At 41.4% G+C, this 21,226-nt stretch overlaps 1 protein-coding gene across 4 annotated transcripts in view; it reads left to right on the plus strand.

The window, feature by feature from the left end:
• The first annotated feature begins 4,200 nt into the window (after positions 1 to 4,200).
• Positions 4,201 to 21,226, plus strand: part of ACP3 (acid phosphatase 3) — a 59,222-nt gene continuing 42,196 nt past the window's right edge. The window contains exons 1-4 of one of the 4 annotated variants that reach the window (XR_005377026.1): positions 4,201 to 4,448; positions 12,052 to 12,147; positions 16,041 to 16,127; positions 16,776 to 16,928. Coding sequence is in view for 3 of the 4 variants with exons in the window: in XM_038570853.1 (XP_038426781.1) it covers positions 4,329 to 4,448; positions 12,052 to 12,147; positions 16,041 to 16,127; positions 16,776 to 16,928 (456 nt within the window). In the remaining variant the exon portion in view is untranslated. The remainder of the gene's footprint in view (positions 4,449 to 12,051; positions 12,148 to 16,040; positions 16,128 to 16,775; positions 16,929 to 21,226) is intronic. The other 3 variants (XM_038570853.1, XM_038570854.1, XM_038570852.1) reach the window with 3 other exon arrangements.

Genomic DNA, 21,226 nt, shown 5'->3' on the forward strand with positions numbered 1-21,226 from the left:
TGGAGACAGAACCAGAGGAAATCAGATTATTTCATCTCAGAAGAAAAAAAGTTGTTCTCTCCCATGTTCCAATTCTTCAAGTCATTCCTGGAAACTAGGGTGAAGAGAGTGAGGCATTCACATTTGTCTCATAATATAAGGGGATGCCAAAACTTCCTAAAATCGACCAAAAATATTTTAATACAGCATTTTGAAAAACAAAAATCAATGTAAAACAATCTACCATTTAAAAAGATGGCAAAGTTTAAAATAAAGACAGGATCAGTATTACTGATTTTCCTTTTGCCTCAGGCTCTCATGAAGTTTGGCAGGGCATTGTCACTGGTCTTATTACCACCCCACCACCACCTCCCACCCCCCCCACCCCCTACCCCCGACCCCACCCCCCCCCCACCCCCCCACCCCCCCCCCGCTGACCCACATGCCCATACCATCAATGACTTTGACATTGGATGTTTACCAAATTTTTCAAAATAAAATAAACATGCTAAGGGCAAATAGACATACAGACAGACACAAAACACAAAATGATCAGTTGAGGAGGGAGGGGAGAAAAATTTTTATTCTAAATAATTTTGCCTCAGAGCAGCTAACATTGTAACCAAATTCTGATGTGACAATTTGCCCTTACACAGACTGTTGATCAATCGATACTATTTAGTGCCTAATAGTCCATAAGTCACTGAGATTCAAGTAATACAATTATGAAGGTGTAGTAAATTGGGGAGTTTAAACACAGCCTTTCTACTTGGTGAGCAACCAGTGTATCAATTGATGAATCTTAACTCCAACCCAGATTCTTGCCATCAGAGGCATACTTAGTGCTTTTATAGCCCTTGATCTACCAAGGATTATGAATTCTTTTCCTATGACTAATTGTTCATTGTCATGGATTCTGTGTTTTACCACCCAAATCTCCCTTCATGAGCTGAAGGATTAATTCCCCCCAGCTCTTGGGACTTTGTTGTCTGACATTACTCAGCTGCCAATTCTTTTCAGAATTGTCATGCAGAAGAAGGCCACCTTACCCATGGTCACACTTCCCGCTGGGAGCAGCCTGCATCCAATGACTGGCTGATGACTGATCCAGCTCCCTTACCCCAGTTCAAAGACTATACCAGCTTCAGCACTCCTAGCAGGGTCAGCTGAGGCCTTTTCCCTCTTCCCAACCCTGCTTATCTCTCTTCCCCTTCTGCTGTTGATCCTGAGAACATTCCTAACTAAATTTCCTGCATGCAAATCTCCATCTGGGAGTTTGCTTTCCAATGAACCCAACCTGCTCCACTTATGGGACTTCCTATCATTGTGTTGTGTTGGTTAGATCAAGGTTTAACACTTGCCATATGAAGAAACAAAACTGATTCAGACAGTAAGTTCTGCTAATCATCAACACTAAAATTATTGGCACCCCTCACTGGGATACCAATAAAGACATCCCAGTATCTTTTCAAGTCTCACCTTTAATGCTACCATATCTGTATGTTTATTCCAAATGACTCTTTAAATATTTGCAAAGGCCTCATAAGTTCAGGTTTCAGGAGACCAAAGAAGATTTTTAAGTGAATTTTATCTGAGTTGAGGTTCTTTCTGATGCAACTTCATGGTGTTTGGATCTATGCTTATGATCTTCTCCTCCCCTTATAATTTGATAATCAAAGTAGAACTTAGGGTGGTGGTGACTAGGATGGAGAATAGAAGTGTAAACCATCTACTTATTTCAACTTGAATCAGTTTAAATTGAGATGTATTCAATTTCATCAGCTTTTTTCTGGCTCTTTCTCTAAGAAGTTGTTGTTGTTGTTGTTGTTGCTGCTGCTGCTGCTGCTGCTGCTGCTGTTCCTACTTGGAGGGCTTAAAAGAGCCCAGAGGAGGTGATGCAAAGAAAGTAGGATCTGGATCATAAGAGGGGTCTAGTCAACCTAACAAAACATGGTATAGGTGGGTTAGAAAACCAGAGTCTTTACCAGGAAGCACTAAGGCTATAGCCAGAATAGTGCCAGGCATCTATCCAAAGGTAGATAAGAAGACAAGAGAACAAGAAGCCAGGCTGGTCCTTGAAAAAACATTGAACAGAATCATGTATCTGGCATAATTTAAGGCATGTGGTTCAAAACCAAGTGAAAGGTAAACAGGTGCTGGAGCTTCCTTTGTCAGGTTGCCTGGTGCATACAGCCTGTATTATCAGCATGGCAATTTCAAATCTGTCCCGGACAGTCTCTCAATCTTCATCCCCTTTTCCCTGAACCCATCTCCTCAAAATGTCACCCACTGAAAATGGGGACTGGCAGGTGACGAATGTGATAGCAAAGAAAGGGTCACAAGTCCTCTTAGATGTCTAACCCTAACCACACATTCATTGCTTCTTCACACGCATTTTCCCATACCAAAAGAAGCTACCGCCCCACACACGGCATTCTAAGGCATCCTATGGTCACATGACAACAGAGCCCTCTTGCCACATTAAGTGCAATGTACCAGAGAACAGCTTGTGGGAAAAACCAGTGTTCTCCCCTGCTGATAGGATGGAAGCAGCATGACAGGCAGGTCTGCACCGAAATCCTATTTTAGCCTACGGTGGAGCTGACGGGTTGGGAAAAATGGAAAGCTGAATTCCCTCAGTCCAGATTATCCTCTTTTGTAGCGACCCTGATGAGATCGTGCCTAGAAAGGCAAGAGTGTGACTCATCCAGGATGCAGAATGTAGGGCTCATGCCCCAAGATGGTGACTGACAATATAAAGTTATAGGTTACTTTGTTGTTGTTGTCATTGTTTTTAAATTGTGTCAGGTTGGGACGCCTGAGTGGCTCAGCCATTGAGCGCTTGCCTTTGGCCCAGGGTGTGATCCTGGAGTCTCAGGATTGAGTCCCACATAGGGCTCCCTGCATAGAGCCTGCTTGTGTCTCTGCCTCTCTCCCTCTCTGGGTCTCTCATGAATAAATAAATAAAATCTTTAAAAACTAAAACTGGTCCAAGTCCCTGCTCCGTTGTATCGGGTATACTTGGACCCAAGCTCGAGCTTGTAAATAAACCCTCATGTGTTTGCATCGGTGTCAGATCCTTGGTGGTTTCTTGGATACATAATCTTGGGCACAACATTTGGGGACTCGTCCGGGATCCGAGAAACCCCCAGGACCCCATCCGGAGGATTTCAAATCCACCTCGGGGTCCAAGTCCCTGCTCGGCTGTGTTGGGTATACTTGGAACCAAGCTCGAGCTTGTAAATAAACCCTCATGTGTTTGCATCGGAAAAAAAAATAAAAATAAAAAACTAAAACTAAACTAAAATAAATTGTGTCGGGTTCTAATCCTAATTTTGAGATGCCACAGATGAACCCCAAATATCTTAAGGTGTCGCTAAAATTTCTCAAAATAAATTTTGTCTTACTTTTCTTCAATTCGAAAACACTTCTCTAAATAAATATAAATAAATAAATAAATAAATAAATAAATAAATAAATAAATAAATAAATAAAAATCAAAGCACCTCTCTAGGCTACATGAGAGTTTTACAAAAGGGAGCCAAGTTTGACCTGGGGAATAGATCCAAAGTAAACCAGTACCTGCAGTTCCTACCATATTGCTGTGCCTATCATTCTGGATTCCTAAAAGATTAGGAACCACTAGCCTAAAGTTTCCAAAGTCCAGGTAGATCCCTTCCCAAGTGACAGCCACAAAGCAAACACTGGATTGCACCCTATCTAAAGAAAAGAGAATGGTAACTAAAAAAAAAAGAAAGAAAAGAAAAGAAAAAAAAGAAAAGAAAAGAAAAGAAGAAAGAAAAAGAAAAGAAAGAAAGAAAAGAAAAGAAAGAAAAGAAAAGAAAAGAAAGAAAAGAAAAGAAAAGAAAGAAAAGAAAAGAAAAGAAAAGAAAAGAAAAGAAAAGAAGAAAAGAAAAAGAACCGCCCGCCCAGCAACGAGCAGACATAACAGAAATAGTAACGACCTGAAAGCAGCCCCAGCCCCCAAGACTACGACAAAGCTAAAGAAACGTAAAAGAAAAGAAAAGAAAAGAAAAGAAAAGAAAAGAAAAAAATCCCAAGTCTCCTAACCATGCTCCGTGATCTTGAGCAAGAGCTTTCCCTTCCCTGGGCCTCAGAGTTCTCTACCCTAAATCCAGAAGACTGTGAGCTCTCACAGCCCCCAAATTATGGGACCAGACGCTTGTCAAACCCCGCCCCAGACTACCTGGTGATCTCACTATTTCTGAGTCTGGCTCCTCCCAGTGACTCCTTCCCTTTCAATCCCTTCGTTAAATAGCTTCCCCTCCGATGGCTTTCGCTCTGGGAACAGCCCCTGCAGCCTGGCGCCGGAGCGCGGGCGCCCCAGCATGAGCGCAGCCCTGCTCCCCCAGGCCGGGGCCGCCCGCCCGCGCCTCGGCCTCCTGCTCCTGCTCTCCTTGTCGCTCCACCGAGGCGCGGTCGCTAAAGAGCTGAAGTTTGTGACGCTGGTGAGTCGATGTGTTTCCCCCCCTTACAACTGTTAGCTGCGGGGTGTGACAACCAAGTGTCAGGGGTCACTTAGCCCCTCCGGTAGGGCTGCTGTAGGTCTGCCGGGAGACCAAACTCAGAAAGTGAATAATCAAGTTTTGCAAGTTCCGCCAAACGCTTAACGTGTCCTGACAAAAAGGGTTTGCTTTGGTTATCTGTGCCTTTGCCCATATTAGGTATTTATTCACTTACTTTCCAGCTGCCTTGAATGCATGTCCCTTTTGGCAGCCCCACGACCCGGTGGGGGGAGCCCAGCTGGCAGGCTCAGCACCGGGAGCTAACCGGGCTGCCATCGGTTTAATGATTGTTCTCAAACCAAAAACCAGTCATTTTCTGCATTAAGTGGGCTTCTTACCCCTTTATTTATCGGGGACTTGGAAACTGTATTTGTAAACAGTCTCTGAAGCATAAAAGTGAAACTAAATTGGATTTTTCGAGGGGGACTTCCTGATGCGTAGATCTGGTTGACAATTAAAATGTTTTTCTCCACCCTGTGTAGGGGTGGCGAGTTATGGGAAAGGAGGGATGGCTGATGCGCGCGGTTAAGGAAAGAAAATGTACCGTAGGCATTGGCTTAAACAAAGGTAGGAGGGGGGTTTGCAAAGTGAAGGTGATGAGGGAGCAGAAGGCTTGAAGACCAAGCAAGCTGATGACGGGCGACACTCCCAGGTGGGATATGTAGGGCATTCCTCAGGCACTCCTGGCTGCCCTAAAGCCCAGGGGAGGAAAAACAAATGGTTAACTAATAGAGATCACAGTCCAGCAAGACAGGAGTCTCCCTCTGTTTACAAAATGTCTTAGTGATTTAGAAGAATAAAAGCATTCTTATCAATAACCTAACTTCCAGAAGGAAGCTCCCTACTGTCTTAATGCTAATGCCTTACTGGAGGAGAAAAACAACCCTGCAAGGCCTCCAGGATCTTCTAGGTCCTCTTTAGCATATGAAAGTTCTTTGGAAAACCTCCCTTTCCCCTACCCCCAATTCCCACGTGTATAATCAGCCACCCCTGACAGCCCTGGTGCAGCAGCTCTTTCTGCCCACAGGTCCTGTCCCCGTGCTTTAATAAAACCACCTCTTTGCACCCAAGATGTCTCAAGAATTCTTTCTTGGTCGTAGGCTCCGGGCCTCACCCACATTCCAAAACTATATCAAAGGGGATTTATCAATTTACCTATAAGTCCTGAAATGAATCCTTCTGGTTTCTCTGTGATTTGTTTGTTTTTGTTTTTAAAGATTTGTTTATTCGTGAGAGACGCAGAAAGGGAGAGGCAGAGACATAAGCAGAGGACGAAGCAGGCTCCTTGTGGAGAACCTGATTAGGGTCCTGATCCCAGGACCTCAGGACTTGATCCCAGGACCCTAGGATCAGGACCTGAGCCAAAGCAGATGCTCAACCACTGAGACACCCAGGTGCCCCGTCTGTGATTTTCTCTGTATCCCTACTTCTCTTATTCTGTTTCACTCACCGGCTCCCTTACCTCTGCCCCTCTCTTTGTCTTTCACACCCGCTCTCTCAATCTCTTTCTCTTCCTCACTTTTTTTTTTATAGAGTGAAAATATGCTGATAAATAAGTAAATTTTCTTACTTAAGAACACTCAAAATTTATTTCTATAATTTGCAGGGAGGTCATCTTTTACTTAAAAAACATGAAGTTCCTATTTCCTCAGCTTCAGTATTTTATTTTTATATATTTTTTATATTTTTATATTAATATATATATATTTCCTCAGTATTCAGAACTCCTTTCTTTCCCTTCTAAGGAAAAAATTTATAACCATATGATTATGCAAATTATGATTATTAGTCCAGTAAATCTTTACTAGGTCATGAGTCAACAAATGAGAGACAGAGAATCAAGAGAAACATATCATCAATTTATTTACAAATGATTTACCAAGCTGTCAGCCTTCAGTGCTGGGGGGGAAAAAAAAGTGAATTGTGTCCTGTACGTTCTGGAGAGAAGTCCACGCAAGTTGGACTTTTTTTTTTTTTTTGGACTTTTACATATATTCATGGCATGGATTCCTTGCCAACACGTATATTAAGCAAATGTGTGGACTCTGCAGAAGTTGCACTGTCAACACTGTAATTCTATAACAAGTTGAGACGTAATCCTCTTTGAGATATTACAGTGAATTTTAAGTTAACTGCATGTGATATGTTTTCTCCCTGTTTTACTACAGTGCAGGCTCATTTCCCTTGACTACTAAACTTGCGGGCTTCCTTTCTCCTCCTTCACTCTTAGTTAACATGTGTTCAGGGACAACACATTATTTCTTCCCTAAGAAAAACCTTACAAAGATAACACTCTTGGAGCTAAAAAAAATTAACAATTATCACACAAGGCTAATAATGTTAACGATTTTTTCCTACCAAGGTTTTCCTCCATCGGTGGTAGATAAAGGGCATTTTAATACAATTTCCTGGCCCTTACAAAACAGTATCTATCCAAGGACTTAAGCGATAAGATGCTACTTTCTTCTTTTTATCAATTATAGAGAATACTTGACTATAAATGGTTAAATCACATACCCAGGCAAATCCTTAGAAAATTATTAGAACCGAAATAAAAGGTGCCTCTGATTAAAGTGGTAACATTCATAACAATAAATGATCAATACTCAATGCTTATTATATGCCAGGCACTGTTCTGAGAGTTCAATATGGAATAGGTCACATTACCCTCAAACAACCCTGTAAAGTAAGGCTGCTAGGAAAACACAGGATACCTAGTTAAATGTGAATTTCAGATAAACAGCAAATAATTTTTTAGCATAAAGGATGTTTCATGCAATATTTGGGACATCCTGTAGTTTGGTTTGCTACATCTGGCAACTGTTCTATAAAGCTATAAAGTTATAAAAACCTTACTACCTCGATTTTATAGATAAAGAAAGTGAGATTCAAAGAGGTTAAGCAACTTGTCCATGGTTACACAGTAATCATGGAGTAGTCAGGATTTGAATCCAGGCTGTACGATCAAAGAGGCTACACCCCTAATCATGGTACATATTGCATTCCCGCCATGTGCATTTAAGCCAGCACATGGATCTGAGATCTCCCCATGGAGGTTGGGTATACAGACTTGTGATCAGCAGCTAGTTTCCACACTGTTTCTCTATGATACAAGAAAAATAAATCTTCCCCAATTCTGAAAAGCTATTCTTGGCAGAAAGAGCAGGAAACTGTCCTGTTCTTGTTCTCTCTCATAAACAGAGTTATCAGAGTTATCACACAGTCTTTTAAAACAGGTTTTTCAAAGCGTGTCCCACGGAATGCTAGTATGATGAGTTATTAACAGGAGTTGCTTCGTAAAAAACGGGTTTCAATAGGCAAATCAGTCTTGGGAACAGAATGAGGGTTAAACTGTATTTCAGGTCTCTGAAGGGCAGGGCTTCCTAGTCTTTAATATTCTGATATATGCTATGGCTTTAAAAGAAAGGATTTAGTAGTGAACTGTATTTCCTAGACTTTGACCAAAGAATCCACCTCCTTCTTTTTCCAGTGTCCCCTAGAAAACTCTTAGAGAATCATTATTTTTAACTTTTTGGAGAGAAAATAATAAGCATGGTGAGTATGGGAGGTCAAGGGAGAACTCTCTTGGTTGCCTTTTTCAGGAGGGACCTGAGTTTAGTGACCACCAGGATTAGAAGTGGAAGTTCCAGGCAACTAGAACATCCTTGCCCTGAGGCTGGAACAATGACTGTGTGGAAGAGCAGGGGCTCTGTGGCTAGGCATGTTTAGCAAGCGTGTAAGGTAATAACATCGAGGTGGGCAGGGCCAGAACAGGTAGGATGCTATAACATGCCAAATCTCCTTACTCGATGGAGAAGGATCATTCATAGGGGTACCAAATCGTGGTTCTTTTTTTAAAAAGTTACCTATGATCTAAAAGGTTGAAGTAAATGTGATGTGGTGAGGAAAACAGTGGGTAGCATTCACAAAAAGTAGAGATCTGGATGGCTCATTCAATCTCTTTCAACCTGTCTCCTTCTTTGTTCAGGATAGGGCCAGCCTAGTCTCAGGGAGCTGTGAGAATGGAAGGGGGGACGGGGGAGGGGGCTGTAGGTGTGTAGATTGTACAAAACCATGGGAGGTTGCACAGACATAAAGGGTTGTTCTCCTGGATATCTTCCTATTGCAATTATCACTGATACTGCAAAATAGTCCTACTGCTGACCCTATATTTTTAGGTTTCTAAAGGATTTCATGGCATATGCTGGACCGAGAACAGAGGTTACAAATTTGGCAGAGCAACAGTTAAGAAGTTTGCCTTAAAATAGACTTACAGGAGCACCTAGGCACAGTCCAGAGGCTCCAGCCTAAACTCTAGGAGCTCAAGAAGGCCATGCGTGCACTTGAGAGCACTCACTGATATGTGCATGTGCACATGGTTTTGTACAAAATTAATATGTATGGATTTCCAGACTCTGGTGGGAGGTGGGGGTCTGAGGATAGGGGGCAGGTGGTTTATTAATTGTCTCTGTTGGACACTCCTTCTGAAGAGCCCACAGCATGTTTGAACCACTACCTCAAAAACCCTTAAAATCTATTGAAATATAGGGGAGTACAATTATTCCTGACCTGTAGGGACAGACTAAGAAAGCCTGTTCAAGTCTATGATTATGGTCCAGGGCTCTGCTATTTAAAAAGCTCTCCTTTAAGAAGACTGCACTTCTTTTTCTGCACAGGCCATATTGTCATTTAGATGCATAATCGCAATTTTATTTTTTAAATAGTATTTGGAATTGTTTCTTACATCAAGGTTTTATTTTCCTTTAGTGTAACACCACCACCACCACCACCACCACCACCACCCCAACACACAGAGCTTCCAATCTTAGAGGAAAAGACTAGAGTTTATTAAGAAACCCCAGATCCCAGATCACCCAGTGATAGGATGTTGAGGTGTGTGCTTTAGCAGAGAGATGAGCCTCTTACACAGGTTAAGAAGGCTGGCATTGGAGGCACATAGTCTGTGTTTGGATCTCCGCTGTACCATGTACACCCTATGTGACCTTGAGGAGGTCACTTAACTAGGGCTGATTTACTTGTTTGTGAAATGAAGATAATAATCGTAAATCCTTTGTAAAACTGATGAATGGATTAAATTTTGACAAGCACTTAAAACAGTTTCTAGGACACAGCAAGCATTAAAAAAAACCTTATTGTGGTCACAGACTGGTAGGAAGCATTGTAAATTATTTTACTAGTGTCTTTCATCTGACTTCCCTTTGGCTAACTCAGTTCTCACTCAGAAATATCAGTGAGGGTGACAGAGCAGGAGAGACTCCTAACTCTGGGAATCGAACAAGGGGTGGTGGAAGGGGAGGTAGGTGGGAGGTTGGAGTGACTGGGTGATGGGCACTGAGGAGAGCACTTGATGGGATGAGTACTGGGTGTTATGCTATAGGTTGGCACATTGAACTCCAATTTAAAAATATATACAAAGAGAGAGAAACATATACAAATAAATATATACAAATATATACAAAGAGAGAGAGAGAGAGAGAGATGATTTTGCCCCCTAGGGCACATTTGGCAGTGTCTGGAGAACTTTTTGGTTGTCACAATTAGGGATTGCTACTAGCATCTGGTGTGTAAAGGCCAGGCACGCTGCTAAACATTTTACAGTGAACAGGACAGCCCCTCACAAGGAATAATCCGGCCCAAAATGTCAATCGTGCTAAGGTTGAGAAACCCTAGAAACTAAACATGGTAGGATTTATAATTCACTAAAACCACACGATAATTTTAGTTACTCAGATCTAAGAAAGCATTTTTCACAATTACCTGGGATCTTAAAAGTCTAAAGTATGTTTAGATTATAGAAAGAAAACTAATGAGGGGCTCCTGGGTGGCTCAGTTGGTTAAGCATCTGCCTTTGGCTCAGGTCATGATCCCAGTTTCCCTGCTCAGTGGGGAGCCTGCTTCTCCCTCTCCCTCTGCTCTTCCCCCACCCAATTCATGTTTGCTCTTGCTCTCTCTCTCTCTCAAATAAATAAAATCTTTTTAAAAAAAAAAAAGAAAGAAAGAGCACTAATGATGAGCCTTGATAATTTCTGAGACTATGCAGCCTTTCTTCCAAACCATGAAGGGACCATTCACAACAATAGTTTCTTACCTAACCAAAATGATTTCTTAAGATCCACTATACCATGTTCTCTCTGTTTGCTGTAGCTTGAGATTTTAATTTCTCATCAGTTTAGGGATCCAAAAAATAAGCTTTCTTTATACACTAGAGATACAACCCAGGTCCTATAAGTCTCCCTAACTTTCTTGGAATCCTATCTGATAGATGGGATTTACAGCCTAAAATTTAAGTCTGTTCCATATTTTGTGTCTCCTGGAGCATCTTAGCTGGGTAATGTAAATGACAAGTGCAGGAAATCTCATAATGCAAGATGTTATGCAGCCCTCCTCTGTATTAAAAATGTTTGCTGCCAGGGACACCTGGGTAGCTCAGCGGTTGAACATCTGCCTTTGGCTCAGGGTGTGATCCCAGAGTCCCAGGACTGAGTCCCATGTTGGGCTTCCTGCATGGAGCCTGCTTCTCCCTCTGCCTATCTCTCTGCCTCTCTCTCTCTCTCTCTCTCTCTCTGTCTCTCATGAATACATAAATAAAGTCTTTTAAAAAAATGTTTGTTGGCATCAGTATAGACTTCATCTTGGATTTCTTGAATATTTTCCATGTTTTATCTTTTGCTTGTAAAAGAACTGTGTATTTGGCTTGATATTTTATTCAGAAAGCATACTGGAGTTACAAAACACCAAGGTTTTGAAAGTCCAGACTACTCTCCCCAAAGAGGAAAATGTCCAATCAAAATAGCATGACATGCATACTAATCCAGAAATATGTTCTTAAGTATTAAGAATTAGCTTTTCTAATCTCCCTAACCATAAGTCCTTTATCCCTCATTTCCTAAAAACTAATAAATCACTGGCTCAGGATGGTCATAAATTGTATGTGGCATTTAAGAGCTATTATTTTTGTCATATGTAAGAATTTTTACACCATTCATTAAGGAAGAATACTTCTCATCAGAGTCTATCTGCAATAAAATAATCTTGCTAAGCTTTGTGCTCCTTCTTGCCCCAATATACAAACCAGTCTCCATGTGTGGCTCACCTGCTTTCTGATAACTGACCATTACTTACACTACCTGAAACAGAGTGTTAGTGAGCTTAAAACAGTGGTTTTTTTTTTTTTAAGATTTTTATTTTTTTATTTATTCATGAGAGACACAGAGAGAAAGAGAGGCAGAGACATAGGCAGAGGGAGAAGCAGGCTCCATGCAAGGAGACCGACATGGGACCCGATCCTGGGACTCCAGGATCATGCTCCAGGCCGAAGGCAGGCGCCAAACCCACTGAGCCACTCAGGGATCCCCAAAACAGTAGTTTTTAACCTGATATTTACCTGAGGAGGTCTTTAAAATCCTGATGCCCTAGCCACATCCTAAGGTTGAGAACCAGCAGTTCGAAAGAAAATCTATTAGGATGAACTGAGGCAAAACACCAACGTGAACTTTGTAACATTACTGTCTCAATCTCTTTTCAGGTGTTTAGGCATGGAGATCGAAGTCCCATTGAGACCTTCCCAAATGATCCCATTAAGGAAGCTTCATGGCCACAAGGATTTGGCCAACTCACTCAGGTTGGTTGGATTTTCAGCTAAAGGTTGCTGATGAGTCTTATGGAAAACTATGTGGAGTTTGTAATACATTGAAACCATAGAACTACTTTAGTTACTCAGATTTGGGAGAGTTTGTGTGTGTGTGTGTGTGTGTGTGTGTGTGTGTGTGTGTCTAAAGTGTGCTTTGATTGTGGCAGGTGAAGCACTAATGGTTAACTTCAATAATTTCTGATCATAACCAAGTCACCCCTCATGACTAGTAATGGGAGGAAAATTGTATAAAATTGCCCATTTTGATCTTTTTTTGCCCTATTTGGCTTTATTAAAGCATAAGAACTGCGCATGGCAATAGACGAATACATGAGCTTAAAGATGCTGAAGAGAGCCAAGAGGTCCTTGGAAACTAGCTCTTGAGTTTCTCTGCTTCCACCTGAGGAAGTAGAAAACCACCTTGTAATCAATAAACTGGATCAGCAGGGTTAGGAAAACAGGATTCCTCTGGAAGTGCTGATACCAAATTTGATTTTTTTTTTATCAGTGGAATACACTGGGATTGAACCTTCTTTTAAGTGGTCTTTTTTTTTTTAAAAACATTTTTTAAAGATTTTATTTATTTATTCATGAGAGAGAGAGAGAGAGAGAGGCAGAGACACAGGCAGAGGGAGAAGCAGGCTCCATGCAGGGAGCCCGATGTGGGACTCAATCCCAGGCCTCTAGGATCTTGCCCTGGGCCGAAGGCAGGCGCTAAACCCCTGAGCCACCCAGGGATCCCCTTTTTAAGTGGTCTTAAACATAAGGAGCCCTAACTCCTAAAGAGCACAAAAGGAGAAGGGTTGGGTAGGGGAAATACAAAGGCATCTGTAATCACTGTTGCAGTGCCCCACTCCCTCCCCTTGTAAGAGTAGATGGCTCTTCTATTTGGAGCCACAAGGCCATGTGTATGGCTTCTGTCCCGACCAAAGCACTGTTTAATTACATTAAGAAAATGTCGTAGAATGTTTAGAGTTGACTATCTCTAAACATTTAACCAAACATTTAAACCAATAGGTCTCAGTCTGGGCTAAACATTGAAATTATATGGAGAGCTTTAAAAAATATTGATGTCTGGGAGGGCACATGATGTGATGAGCATAAGTGTTATATGTAACTGATGAATTATTAAAAACTACATCTGAAACTCATGATGTATTATATGTTGGCTAATTGAATTTAAATTTTAAAAAATAGGAAGGTTCTTACTTAATTCATATAGAGTGTGGCCCAGACATTGGGATTTTCAGAAATTCCTTAGCTGATCAGTTGACTCTGAATGTGCAGCCAAGTCTGAGAACCACTTCTCTAACTCGACCACAGTGTTTCATAGAGGAGAAATCCCACAGAGGCTATTTGAGGTCAGCATCTTTTGACCCCCTGATCAGAGCTCCTCTCAGCATAACCTACTCAGCTTCTGGCTCCTTAAAAGAGGGAACAGTAATAAAAACTCAGGGCTACTTCTTAATACCTGTGGCTACATGGAGACTCCTGTTCCCATGTTCTGCTTTTCCAGGAAGACTTTAAGATTCTTTCAGACTGTGGGGATCTGGATTCTCCTTCTGGGAGTCTTTTGACTAGCCATCAAATTTTCCTAGAGCAGTATTTTTCAAGCTTCCAAGTACAAATGTACCATTTGGAGACCTTGTTAAAATGCAGGTTCTATTATTCAAAGGAAATGAAAACATTAGTTCAAAGGATATCTGCAACCCCTTGTTCATTGCAGCATTACTTACAATAGCCAAGCTATGGAAACAACCTAAGTGCCCATCAACAAAAGAATGAATAAAGAAGTTGTGGTATTGACATATAATGAAATATTATAGCTATAAAAAATGTATAAAATCCTGCTGTTTGTGAAAACATGGGTAAACCTTAAGGACATTATGCTAAGTAATATAAGTCAGACAGAGAAAGACAAATACTGTATGATCTCAATTATATGTGGAATCAAAAAAATTTTTTTAACCAAACTCATAGGAAAAGGGATCAGATTTTTGGTTACCAAGGCAGGGGGTAGGGAGAAGAAGATTGGGGAAAAGGCAGTTAAAAGTACAAACTTCCAGTTACAAGGTAAATAAGTACTAGGGATTTAATGTACAGCATAATGACTACGAATAAAACAGCTCTATGATACATATGAAAGTTGCTGTGAGAATAAATCTCAAGAGTTCTCATCACAAGGAAAAACAATTTGGGTTTTTTTTCTTTCTCTTTTTATTGTATCTCTATGAAAGGACAGATGCTAACTAAATTCATAATTTATCATTTCACAATATATGTAAACCAAATTGCATGCTGTATACCTTAAACTTATACAGTGATGTATGTCAATTATATATCAATAAAACTTGAGGAATAAAGAAAAAAATGCAGATTCTAATTCAGCAGGTCTGACATGGGCCTAAGAGTCTTCATTTCTAACAAACTCCAAGGTGACACCAGTGGTGCTGGTACCTGGCCACTCCTGGAAGTAGCAAGGTTCTAGAGCTCAAATTCCAGCCCTTGGCCTGGTACTTCCAATCTATATAATGAAAGGGTGATAGCTTTCTAGGTCAGTAGTTCTCAAAGTGTGATCCCTAGATGAGCAACATCACCATTACTTGAAAATTTGTCAGAAATGTAAGTTCTCTGGCCCTCCCCACTGAACCAGAAACTCTGGGCTTCAATTCTGGGAACCTTTGGTTTAACAAATCCTCCAGGTGATTCTGTGCATGCTGACATTTGAAAACCACTGCTCTATAGAAGATGATTCTTTCGTCAAAATTCAGCTATAAGTTAGTACAACAAATTAGGCCCAAAGTACCTACTTCTTTAACTACCCATGTCATCCAGGAAACTAGCAAAGCTCAAAGTACACATTACTCTTTTCCTACCTCCTTCCCCATCCTAGAAGGGTGGTGATGATCATGGGAGCCAGGAGTACAAGCAAATGAATGAGTGGGACCAAGCAGAAGCTCTAGTGACCACATCCTCTCTGACTCCTGAAGCTCTAGTAAAATTTTAGATTAAAGACAGACTTGAATGCAGTGTTTCTCAAGCATGACACTCTACTACATGGATCTGAATCACACAACACACTTATTAAAATGCAGATTCCAGGGCCACTCTGGGGTCTAACAAGCAGGAAATCTCTGAGGGAAATGCTGAGGCATCTTCATTTCAACAAGCACCCCTGGATAATTTTTCTTCTGATGCTTGAGGATCACTGAACTAAAGCAACATTCCTCAATAATTACTATCCATCAGAATCTTAGTAAGCTTGTTAAAAAGAGGTTCCTGAGCTCCACTCCCCAAAGGTTCTGGCTTCATAGATCAAGATGGGTCTCAAGAATTCGATTTCTTACATACTTCCAAGAAATGCTAATACTGCTGATCCCCAGACCACACTTTGGGTAACAGGCTCTCGTTTTTCATGAACAAGGCATAAATTAACTGTGCAGATAAAAATTATCACACCCCGAAAGTGATTGAAAGGTGAAAGTGATCTTCAGATTAACCAAGTCCAACCTCTTATTAGATGGTTGAGTTTCTTCACCAACTCTCCACCATGTGGTCAACCAGCTCTCCTGAACGTTCTACCAACAAAGATGAGCAAGTAATGTTCCACACTAGAGATGAACCATTTACTTAAATTAGATCAATCACTAGTTATTAACTGTGCTCTATGTTAGGTGCTAAAGAAGGTGAATAAGTTTTCTCAAGGAGTCATGGTTAAAGATTACAACCCTTTTTTCTTGTTTGCATTTACAATTATGTTGTTATTGTGGAACTATTAAAGTACACCATGGTTTGCTCTACGCATTCAGTAAGGAGAGATAAGATCATACATGAAGTGCACAGAATTCACTTTCGCTGATTTTTGCTTTTATTTGTTCCTGTAGCTGGGCATGGAGCAGCATTATGAACTTGGACAGTATATAAAGAAAAGATATGGGAAATTTTTGAATGAGTCCTACAAACGTGAACAGGCAAGTTGGGGAGCCAAGAATGGGAACCTTTGTCCTTGAAAGAGTTTAGCATGATGTTGCATTTGTAAAAGTGCTTTGCCTATTTCCCAAGGGACTTACACGAGTCAGAGATCTTATTTACAAATGTACTCCTCTTTTTTTTTTTTAAGATTTTATTTATTTATGAGAGAGAAAGAGTATAAGCGGAGGGGAGGGGCAGAGGGGGAGGAAGAAGCAGGCTCACTGCTGAGCAGAGAGCCTGACTTGCTGGATCCCAGGACTCTGCGATCACTCTCTGAGATGAAGGCAGACATGTAACCGACTGAGCCACCCAGGCACCCCAAATGTACTCCTCTTTATATGAATACTCTGTTCCTAAAAAATTTATGAATACTAAGTTGAAAATTTTATGGACACCTATGGCAAATACTTTGGCTTAGCAAGTAGCCACCACTTAAATGGTCTCTTTGTCAATTCAACTATTGACATACCAGGGTGGCATTCTCATAATACTCTCTCTTCTATAGTAGATATCATGATGCTTGCTACCAGATGTCTGCTAATGTTTTGGTGTGAGGGTCCTGGCCTTTCTCAGATGTGCTCTTCATTCCCCAGGGATAAACCCACAGTTCCAAGCAGTTAGAATCTCCTTTGATTTTCCTACTCTAGGTTTATATTCAAAGCACGGATGTTGATCGGACGTTGATGAGTGCTATGACAAACCTTGCAGGCCTGTTTCCTCCAGAGGGTATCAGCATCTGGAATCCCAGCCTACCCTGGCAGCCCATCCCAGTGCACACACTCTCTCTTTCTGAAGATCGGGTAAGTATTATGGAAAAGCCTGCACATCCCATTGGCCTAGGAGGAGGAAGGCAGGTTGCCCAGTACTTGTGGGTTTGGAGGTCTGGACACTGTTTGGTCTGTGCAATCTTAATCCTTTTCTAAATAAACATATGAAGGACAAAGTAGGACATAGAAAGCCCCAGGCAAGAGAGAGCAGGAACAGAATTTCAGTGTGGACCTTTATCATCCACATTGTTTTGCCACCCTTTCAGCAAATGGCAATATGAGGGCACCTGGGTGGTGCAGTTGATTAAGTGGCCAAATCTTGGTTTCAGCTCAGGTCATGATCTCCCAGTCATGGGATTGAGCCCCAAGTCAGCTCCACACTCCACACTCAGTGCCAAGTCAGCTTGAGTTTCTCCCTCCCTGTGCCTCTGCCCCTCTCCACCACATGCTTGCTTTCTCTCTCTCTCTCAAATAAATAATCTTTTTTTTAATGGCGATTTGCCCCCTCCACCTTCACATGTACATGCATGTGTGTGTGCGCGCACACACACACACACACACACACAGTCCCCCTTGTTCTACCTTCAATTCCTAGGCTTTTGGTGCCCCACATAGGGTTCTCCTCCCTCTAGAATATCCTAAGATCTATCTACAAAATACCCCTCCTCACATGAAAACCCCCATTCTGAGATAGGGGATTAAAGAAAGATTTGAGTACATAGTCAGTGACCAGCATTTTGATATATGTCATCATATTTACCTTTCATAACAACCTTGAATGGACAACATTATGTTCTCCTTTTATAGCCAGAGAAATATGTACTCAGAGAGATAAACAAAATAGGCCCAGTGCCACAAAGCTGGTAAGCATTATTACTGAGACCAGAACCAGACTTATCTCATTCCAGAGTAATTTCCTTCCCTGTAAACTAATAGTTCTCAAAGTTATTATATTAGAGTTACCTGAAAAAAATGTTTCAAATCCTGGCACCTAGGACACTCTATAACAAATCAGAATCTCTGAGGTTGGGATGCAGGCGTCAGTACTTTTAAAATAATCTCCCTAGATGATTCTAGTGGATAGCCAGGTGTGAGAACCAGTACTATAACCAAGTTGCCTAAAAGAGGCTAGTTGAGAGAAATTCTCAAATTTATTTGCACTGGGTAGGATGTACCAAAAGCTCTTTAACATTTTCAGAGGAATTGCTTTTGGTTTTAAATGGTATTAAATAAATCTAACTAATCTCCCAGGTGTGGAATTTAAGACTATATAAAGGAGGGGTGCCTGGGTGGCTCAGTCAGTTGGGTGTCAGACTCTTGATTTTGGTTCAGGTCATGATCTCAGGGTTGTGAGATCGAGCCCCGCTTTGGGCTCTGCACTGATCATGGATTCACTGGTCATGACTCCCCTACAGTCCCATTGTAAGTATGACTGGGTCATCTCTGTAGCTGAGGCTTAGCATGACTTCTGTACCCACACTGTTGCCCAGGGTCCCCTGGGGTAGGCTTCTATCCTCTTTTCCCTGCCAGTACACTTAGATATTTTATTTAACTGTTGCATTTGATGACATTAGAATCTTTCCCAAATACTTTGTAGAAACAGCCTGACCCTGTCAACCTCACTCTAGGTAAGTCTACTCCAACCACTTTTTCTGATGTTTCTGGAAAAAGCAAGATATATTCATACCTCTTTCTTTCCCAGAATCAAGGGAGAGGTATTATGATGATCCGTATTCTTAGGAGTTTGTGAATATTTTCTTCCAAAAAGAAAAAAAAATCACTTTGCCACAACCTTTTCTGCATTAGATAGACACTGTACAGCAGCACCAAATTTAGCCAATGTTGACCAAGGTAGATGTTTAACCCTTAGTCCTGAAAGATAGTATTTAATTTATGTAGTAAAGAGACTATAGGGGCTATTAGAAAACGAAAAGGGAGGGGAGCCTGAGGGGCTCAGTTGGTTAATCTGCCTTTGGCTCAGGTTGGGATTTCAGGGTCCTAAGATCAAGCCCCACGTTGGGCTCCTTGCTCATCAGAGAACCTGCTTCTCCCTCTACCTGTCACTCCCCCTGCTTCTGGCTTTCTCTCTCTCTGTCAAATAAATAAATAAAATATTTAAAAAGAGAAAAAGAGAAACAGGAGTGAGGGAGAAAGAAGAAAGAATTTATCAATACAAAGTTATTCCCAGGGCTGTGCTAAGTGCCATAGAGAAATATGAGGCTAAGTTTCTTCCCTAATTTATCATCCATTTGATGAAAACAGATTTGCATGTATGACCTGTGTAAACCACGATACAAAGTGGTGGGCCATGACGCAAGGGCCAGGTACGCTTGCTAGAGGAATGGACAAGAGGATGCCTGTGGTGCTCCCATAGGGTAGCCATTTGAGTCTTCACAGAGAGAGTGAGAGCTTGACACAGGCCTCAGAGAAAGGGATGGAAGGGAGAAGAAGGTGGCCCAAAAGCATGGCAGTGGGTGAATATACAGAGGGCTTGCCCTTCTGTGTTCAGAGTTCTTATTTAGGAGCAATGAAAATGTCTGACTAACTATGTTGGGCACAGACAGGAGACTCCCAAGTTAATAGCCAGGAGGAATCTTGAGGTGGAGAGGCAGTGTTGTAAGAAGGATTTAAAGCCAGGTAAATCCAGATTGGAGAGACAACTACCATTTCAGACACTTGACCTGAAGTCACCTCCCTACACTAGTGTCCTTTTCTGTGACATGGGAACAGCAGTTCCCTACTTAACTACTTCGTGACAATTTGTGAAAACCCAGTTAAGAAATGGAAGAGATTTTTGTGAATGGCAAAATGTTGGTCAGCTATTGAGGTGATTATCCCACTTATTTTCAGCCTCATGTGGGATGAGGAAACTAAAATCTAGGAAGGTCGAGTAATTCACTAAAACCTAGACCTTTAAATGAATAGTCCTGGGCCTTTCCCTCCGTAGTGCCATCCCTTCTGTGGAAAAATTGGAAAGCCACATAGGGCAATTGAGATGTCAAGCCGTGGACATCAAAGAAACCTGTGCACATTCGTTCTTCAGTACTGTGCATGTGTGATGAGTGGTGCTGTGAGGCATCTGTCTGACCAGTGGTTTGGAAGAAGAGGATACAAGAACCTCGGAGAATAACTGCTGAAAGCAATTCAGGAATGAGGAAATGGAGGTCTGAAATTAGAATAAGGCAAATGACACAGAATCGGGAAGCAACCTATTTTTAAAAAGGTTTCTGAGCAGCTGCTGATATGCCAGGCTTTGTTCTAGGCATTGACAACACAGCAATGGACAAGACAAACAAGATCCTGGCTGCCCTCATGTTGATATTTTATAGGAAATAGACAATAAAGAAGTAAAAAAAAAAATAGTAATAATCTCCAATGGCGATGAGTTCCCCAAAGGAAATAAAGCAAGGCAATGTGCTCATGGCTGGAGCAGAGTGGCTAGAAGAGCCTGGCAGGGGTCCCTGGGGACAAGGTCTCAGGCAGGGAACAGTCTGCAGAGCCCCTAAGCCTGTGAGGTCAGGGGACAACAAGGAGGCCCCAGTGTTGGTGCAGAAAAGTGAGGGGACAGTAGTAAGACAGGTGGGCAGGGATCTCTAGGGTTTACTGAGTTTGGATTTTATTCCAAGTGAAGATTATAAACTACAGAATGGCATGATCTGATGAATGCTTTAGAGAGATTTGTGTTTCTAAAAATAAAAGGAAAAGGATTAGGGTAGCTGTGGTGATACGGAGAATGAATTGTAAAGATGGAAAGAGTGGATGCCTACTGACCAAGTGGCTCTTACATCAGTTGAACACAGGTTATGATGGTTTAGACTGGAAGGGAACCATGAATATGAAGATGAAGAGTCTATTTTGAATTTTGGATTTTTTTGAAAGTAAACAAGCAAGGCTGATTAGTCTATGAAACAGGATGATAAATTTTACCTTTGGCCAAAGTAGACAGATTACGGAGGTAAAGTGGTTAAAAATGAAGCCGACTTCAGTTTTGTACATGTGAAACTTGAGGAAGAAGAGAAACAGCCAAGTAGTGATACCTACCAAGGGCTGGAAATACAAGACAAGACGCAAATGAAAAGTAAGAGCAACAAAATAAGCTGAGGATCACCAACCTACAGATTATAGTTAAGATTACAGAGGATTGTCAAGTTTAAACTCATCCCTTTGTCCTTATAATGGGTTTTAAAATACATTTTTCTATATATTTAGTATATGCGCTTATTTTGACCCCAACTTAAGTCAATGAATGGTTAATCCATCTCTTAAGATTCTTTCCAGAACCTCTCATTCATTTCTGTATACTCACGTTATGTTGGAGGGGGGTGGGTGGG

This window comes from Canis lupus, chromosome 23 (assembly GCF_011100685.1).
Source record: "Canis lupus familiaris isolate Mischka breed German Shepherd chromosome 23, alternate assembly UU_Cfam_GSD_1.0, whole genome shotgun sequence".
Classification (NCBI taxonomy): domain Eukaryota; kingdom Metazoa; phylum Chordata; class Mammalia; order Carnivora; family Canidae; genus Canis; species Canis lupus.